At 41.4% G+C, this 6,751-nt stretch overlaps 1 protein-coding gene across 1 annotated transcript; it reads right to left on the bottom strand.

Moving 5' to 3' along the window:
- Window positions 1–145: 145 nt before the first annotated feature.
- Window positions 146–6,457, bottom strand: prpf3 (PRP3 pre-mRNA processing factor 3 homolog (yeast)). The gene is made up of 17 exons (XM_046398436.1): window positions 6,255–6,457; window positions 5,684–5,837; window positions 4,794–4,924; window positions 4,387–4,554; window positions 4,215–4,301; window positions 3,829–4,115; window positions 3,599–3,717; window positions 3,324–3,511; window positions 2,966–3,132; window positions 2,738–2,820; window positions 2,087–2,230; window positions 1,907–2,006; window positions 1,672–1,785; window positions 1,431–1,549; window positions 1,033–1,110; window positions 886–941; window positions 146–754 (listed from the first exon to the last, which is right to left on the bottom strand). Exons 2-17 carry the CDS (start codon window positions 5,826–5,828, stop codon window positions 605–607), a joined length of 2,136 nt encoding a protein of 711 aa, XP_046254392.1. The 5' UTR covers window positions 5,829–5,837; window positions 6,255–6,457; the 3' UTR covers window positions 146–604.
- Window positions 6,458–6,751: the final 294 nt, after the last annotated feature.

The following is a 6,751-nucleotide window of genomic DNA, read 5'->3' as shown; positions in this document are numbered from 1 at the left end:
AAAAAAGAAATATGGATTTGGAACTTTATATTCTGCCAATAGTAACTGCAATGTCAGTAAGTCTTATAACAATGCTGTCTAACTACATTCCTTCTAGGTTTACTGGACTGTAGTGGATTTATTTAACACAATAGGAATGCAATTATTCACTGATGGGGTGTTTTTTTTATTAACTGTTCACTCAAACAGAGATTTTTATTATCAGCGTACATGGGGATTTCACAAAAAAAAGTTAACTCAGAACATAATCTCCATTTCCATCGTTACATAAAGCCTTGGGTGAGTGATTTATATCTCATAGTGCAATCTGTCACATTGTATTGAATAACAGATAACACAATGGGCTACCACCAAAGAGATGAGTATTGATTGCAGGCATACACATTTGTCTTACACACACACACACACACACACCCATCTGTCACACATTCTCACAATAAACATCCACACAGGTTTATTGTTCCTCAATTTCTATGTTCAAGTCTCTTGATCAAGTCTGGCTGCACCACCCCAGTTGAAGGCAGCCAGTCAGCAGTCAGGACCAACTGGCTCTGAGCTTGCAGGATGGGACACTGACTCAAACCACATGTTCTCCAGGCAAGTTTCAGTCCTCTGTGCCATCCAACACACTCATGCTGAGCGCAAGATCCCAGTAGTGTTCTGTGCCGTGTTTCTTGAAGTGTTCTCGGGCCATGCTCTCTGTGGGGCACTGCTTGAACTTCATCTCCCCAAAACTACGCTCTTTGGCTGTGCCCTGGAGAACCGAGAGGCATCATCAGACTTCAAGTGAGAATACAAACAAAACTAAATGATCCAAATCCATTTTAATGTGTATTCAGCAACAAGACGAGCCTGCGGCAGAAGGCAGGTTGTGTCAACGCTCACCTCCCAAATCAACCAGCACTTGTTGTTCCTCTTTGTATCATCATCACCATCTGGGTCTAATTCAAGAATCAATGATAAAGAGTTCAGTATCCTTGAAATAAGCACAGAAATGTGACAGCTAGCACAAGACTCACATGTCATTCTTACCATCTCTTTTACTGTTGTGTTCCTCCCATTTGATTCTGTGCAACATCAGTCTCTTGAACTTTTTCTGGGATTTAGGGCCTAAATAAAAAGAAGGAGGAAGAAATTAAAATTTTAAACATAACTTTGATTATCCCACTATTTTAATTTCTCCAAGTATAGAAGAGAAAATGAAATCTAATAAAACCTCAGCCACATGAAGCTGACATCAAACCTGGTTGAAGACAAGACCAAGTACCATGTAGCGATTCAAGATGTCTGCAGTTTGCCACAAAATATAATCTGATTATTATTTCTTACAAATCACGTCAGTAAGAGTACTGGTATGTGAAGAAGACAAATTAATTTAACTGAGAGCACTGACGGGTTGTGATTTATCACTTGACCACGTTGTCCCTTACCTCCCTCCACCACAACAAGGTTGACATCTCTGTGCAGAACTACTGTGCCGGTCAGGTACAGCTGGTTGGCATTGGCCTCCACTTTAAACTTCTTAGCAGGATTTTGCAGGTTACGGATCCTGTACAAGGGATGGTAAGGTGCTTAAATTAGATACACTTCTGTGCTGTAACACACACAGACACACATACACTGCAGTGCATGTTTGAACTACATGTGTGCTCCTTCCCAACAAATGCACACCTGTACACAGAAATGTGAACACCATCAGTGAGGTCTTCTTTTAACTTCTTGACCTTCTTCTCTTTCCTCTGCTCTGCTGTGAGCTTACGGGCTGCATTGGCCTCCTCGTGGGCCCTGCAAAGATGGGACACAATTAGTAAACATTGAAAACAAAGCTTTTGTTCTTCGTGGATTGTCTTACAAGGTTATGTTTAAAATTAATAGTGTAAGAATAGAAATTAATCGTGTTACTAACTTCTGACGCTTGGCCATCTGTGCTCTGACATGGGCCTCCACCTTTGTGGGGTCTTGAACCGCCTCCGTGCCCAGCACTCTCATCAGGTTGGAGATTCGTACTGAGAAAATAAAAGCAAACATAAGTTACATTCTGTTTTAATGCAGTAGTTTGTGCTAACAGAGATTTATCTGTGGGTACCTTTGGGTTCTGGTGGAGGCATCAGACCAAGACGAACTTTCTCTTGAACTTCTTTCTGTGCTTCCCTTCGTGTCTGTCTTCTCAGTTTTTTCTGTTCTCTCTTTGTCAGGTAAACACCCAGTGTTACCGGCTTATCTGTGTCAACTGAAGGAAAAAAAAAACATACATGATATAACCATAATGGAATAAATAACATTAACCCAGTTTATAATGGTGCGTAATGGCTAATAGACAGGATAAAACATTAGAATCACTTTTAAAAAATGTGTGCATCTACACCGAACTGCACACCATACAATTCCAAGTAACAACAAATTTGAATGGAACATTCATATCTCTAACAGCTCCATCTGGCTGTGATACCACTGAAAGCTCCAGAACAGATACTAATGCATCCTGTGGTGACATTTACTCTGTTTCAGAGGATTCCTCTTCATAAACCTAAACTGCTTATTTCTGTATTAAGCAGCAATATGCACAGCTGTTCAACACATGCAGGGCTACCAGCATGTTTGTGCCGACCAAAACACCAATATTAAAAAATTTGTGGTTTAAAAAAAAAAAAAAAGTCAGTTGGTATTGCTATTGTCTAGCATGCTAATTTTGGGAGCAGTTTTAATAGTGTGCAGACATTACTTTCCATGTACTTACCAGGAGGGCTCATTTGTGCAGGATGTTCTACTAGGCTGGTCACGCCAAACAACTCGAGATCGTCAAATTTTGTGTCAGGGGTTCTTCATAAGAAGGAAAAACAAGTGTGTTAGCTACAGAGAATTGCTTGTGCAAAATAAAAATATAGACTGTGTTAGGTATTCTACAGCTTCACTGTGGCAGTGAGACATCACATTAAGTGTTTGTGGGTCAGCTATAGTTTCTTACATGTCTATGTAAGAGGGCAGGATGAAGGAGTCCCACCACTCAATGTTGGGCACTTCCCCTTCTCCAATCTCTTTTTTAGGCGCAATCAGTGCCAGCTTTGTGGATGCCTGGATTCCCGTCTTCTTTGCAGCCTGGGCAATCTCATTCTGCAACCTTTCCAACTGGGCCTGAGGTCAAGATCAATGCAGGACAGAAAAACAAGTTAAGTAAAGTTATGTTTAACCATATTTTACTTTGGTGTCTATTCTATGAATTACCTTTTAATACAGATAATAGTTGACACATAGAGGAGCACCAGATTTTTCTAAACTCTGTTCCAAGTTACCAGGCATGTGACATTTTAAGAGTTAAATCCCACCTTAGTTCTAATTCGTTGAGCAATCTTCTCAAAGCGCCCCTGGTCGTGGAATTTGAAGGTCCTACGAGGCCGCTGAGCTGGTGTAATAAACACACGTTGGTCGAAGTAGGATGTGGACTCCAATTCCTCCCCAGGCTTCTCCTTCAGCTGCTGACGGAACTGCTCCCTTTTAACCGCATGAATGTTTGCTACCCAGACAGAGGAAATTTGCAAAAGGTCAAAACAAGAAATTAAATTATTGTGTGTGAACAAGTATTAAAGCAGTTCTCACATACCTTTCAATGTGGGCATGCGGTGTGTGAGTTCGACCTCTTTGCCACTGGCATCTACAGTTCTTCCCTTGTCATCCAGAATAAGAGGTGTTGGCTTGTTCACCTCTTTGGCTTCTACTTTCCTATAACACATAGAGAAAACTGTCAATTCTTATGTAGCATCATAAGCAAATAGATATCACCCACATGTTTTGTTGTTTACAGATTTTAAAATCCCAAATAACATTACTCACGGTGGGGCAATTCCCATTGCATGTAGATTAGCTAGTGCTACTAGGTTGTGAGGCCCGGTGTTCCCCAAGGCTCCAAGGATACCAGGTTTCATAGCTAACTGGGACTGGATGCGGGCCTGAAGCTCGGCAGCCTTGCGGGCCTTCTCGATAGCATCATTCATAAAGCTGGCAGCCTGGGAGGGGGCGATAGATGACGCACCACCTACAGCTGCAGCAGCAGAAGCGCCAAGAAGCCGTGAGACTGCAGGGGTTTCCATTTGTGACTGTGGTGTGTGAAGAGGCAACCGCTAAATTCAGAAAGAGAAAGAGGAACAGTATTAATAGTGATACGCGTTTCTCAGTGTAGGTTGTTAATTTTTTTTTAGGAAAAATGGTAATTTTCTTACTGGTGAAGCAGGGACTGAAGAGGCAAAGCTCAGTTGTTTCTTCCTCTCTTCTATCTGTTTTGTGGCTGCCTCCATCATCTGTTTTATCTAATAATGGAGAGAGTATTACAATTGCAGGATATTAATGAAAAAAAAAACAACATATATAGGCACAGCCTTAACTGCCACTTACCTGCATTTTGGTGAGCATGCCAGGGCTCTCAGAAGGAGGTCCAGGTATGACCTCAGGCTCCTCTACCTCCTCGAAGCGAGGGACCCGTTTACGCTTCACAGCTATCCCATCTTCTGACTCTGGAGTTTCTCGCAGTGCACCAGTTTCAGCCTCATCACCAAATACATCCTGAAACCAACCACACAATCATTAAGACTAATACATCACATGCCACCACCCTGCCAAACATACAATAAAATAAAATAATTATGTAATACTATTTGTTGCTAATCTCCCTTAAATCTAGTATTGCTACTGTTTAATAAATAAATATGGTCACTGTGATAAGCTCAATAAATGGAATAGCTTTATGTCTTGTTGTTTAGCTTTGCAGTGACAATACAAACTTTGCTAAGCTGTGTGCTTACCTTAAGATCTCTCTTGCGGTTCTTTTCTCCTGCTCCTTTATTGCCTCGTGCACTGCGGCTTTCCTCCAAAGCTTCAAAAAGACGCTCCACAAAACCTCCAGCAGAGTCATCAAGGAAGGGACGCAGCTGATCTGAGGTGGAAATTAGTGTCAAATAATTGTCTAATAAGTCCAGTTCTCCCTTTGACCACTGGCACAATTAATTGGTAATCTCTTGAGTTAACCACAGGGTGCCTTTACACCCACAGAAAACAAAACACCAAAATGAAACTGATATTTTTACCTACACTAATCAGAATTCTGCAATAACCGGAGCGAATTATGGTACTTTTGCAAGTAAGTTCCCGCCAATTGAATAATAACACAATCCTGATTAGGGATAATGTTAAAATATAGCCGTAATCTAAATAGTCTACAGTAACTTTTTAAATTTACAACTGCCATACTGCACAGCTCTGCTTGACAGTGCTGTAAAATAAAGTAAGGAAAATAAGTTATTATCAAGTTATTATCATTTCTCACAAGAATTAACCTACAAAGGAAGGCAAGCTTAATTATCTGTAATGGTTAATGTAATACTAACATACCTGTCTTCTAGAAATAAAAAAAAGACTGCTAACATAACAAATGGAAGGTGGTCAGGGAAATTAGTAACCACATGTAATGATTTGGGTACTATAACTTATGTGTCCCTGAAAGGCTATTTAGTCAAGCAGTGGTGGGCCAAACACAGCCAAAAGCTAACCTTTTTCCATGTCTAGCTTTTCCATAGATAAAATGAATTATGACTACGAAGTTGTGCTGATCTGAAGTGGTTGCATCAGATCCTGGACTTCTAGTCTTTACCCGATCTGGATAAATCGCAGGTCTCAAAATGGCAAAAGCAGTTACCTATGGTCTTTCTTTTGTCCAGTCCCTTTCCAACACAGTGCAAAGCCGCAGTCACCACCGTGGGCTCTGAGAAACCCAGCACCTTCTTCACAGTGCGCTCCACCCATGGCCTCAACTCCTCCACCTCCCGTTTAGGAAGAGACATCCTACAGTCCTGCAGAATATCGTGAACACGTAGCACTGTCAATCAATAACGCTGGTGAACCTGATTGTCACGCATGTCCATGTGCGTACAAGTTCAAATTAACTCACACCGATGTCACAGAAACCCAAACAGAGTACCATGACACCCACCCCCCTCCCCTCCTCCCCCGCTATCTCCATCATACTCGCGAAACGCACAAACCCGCAAAAACACAAACATCCATTTTCACAGAGCTAGTCCAAAACTCGCTGCTGTTTCTTGGTAATGTTGGACAGCCAAGACAACCAAGAAAACCATAAGCAACGTACAAGCTCAAATCAATTACATCCGCCAAAACTCCCCGGTTGCCCGCTAACTTAACATTAGCACACTGCAGCCTGGGAGCAACCAACATCAGCGACTAGCAGCGTAATTAAATGTACAAACCTTTCGATACCGCCTTATTCCTTTGTCAGACAGCTTACGCTATGAAAGTTAAACAGGAATTACGGAGTTTATGATATTTAAAACACTCAAACTGCGAGGTTTTCTTGCAAACTTTCTGTTTGGTCGCACCGTTCACACAACGTTTCTAATCCACGACCCGGAAGAGGAAACAGTTTCTGCTTCTTCTTCGTGACCTTTTCCGTGCACCCGTTTCCCTGAAATATTAGCTGTTCCCACCTAGCCGTAAGTGACGTGAGTCTCTCGTTTGTCTTCGAGACTTCACAGTCGCCCTGAACACAGGAAAGTAATAAGAAAAGAAGAAAATCCAGGCAAATGACAGGTTCCCTGTATAGACAGCAAGTAAAGACTGTGATATTTTTGTACAATCACACTGGATGGACACGTTACAAACACAACATTGAAAGAAACACTAGAAAATACTTAACATTTAAGAAGTGGAAAAATAATATATGAGATTCAGGTGGGGTTTTCACTTA

The sequence above is a fragment of the Scatophagus argus genome, chromosome 9 (genome assembly GCF_020382885.2).
Source record: "Scatophagus argus isolate fScaArg1 chromosome 9, fScaArg1.pri, whole genome shotgun sequence".
Classification (NCBI taxonomy): Eukaryota; Metazoa; Chordata; class Actinopteri; family Scatophagidae; genus Scatophagus; species Scatophagus argus.
This window is presented reverse-complemented; position numbering and strand designations above follow the sequence as displayed.

Coding starts and splice junctions, on each gene's coding strand:
- prpf3 (XM_046398436.1), bottom strand. CDS start 5,828: ATGTCTCTTCCTAAACGGGAGGTGGAGGAGTTGAGGCCATGGGTGGAG. Junction 4,555..4,793: donor ACCGCAAGAGAGATCTTAAG/GTAAGCACACAG, acceptor GGTTGGTTTCAG/GATGTATTTGGTGATGAGGC. Junction 755..885: donor AGTGCTGGTTGATTTGGGAG/GTGAGCGTTGAC, acceptor TCGGTTCTCCAG/GGCACAGCCAAAGAGCGTAG.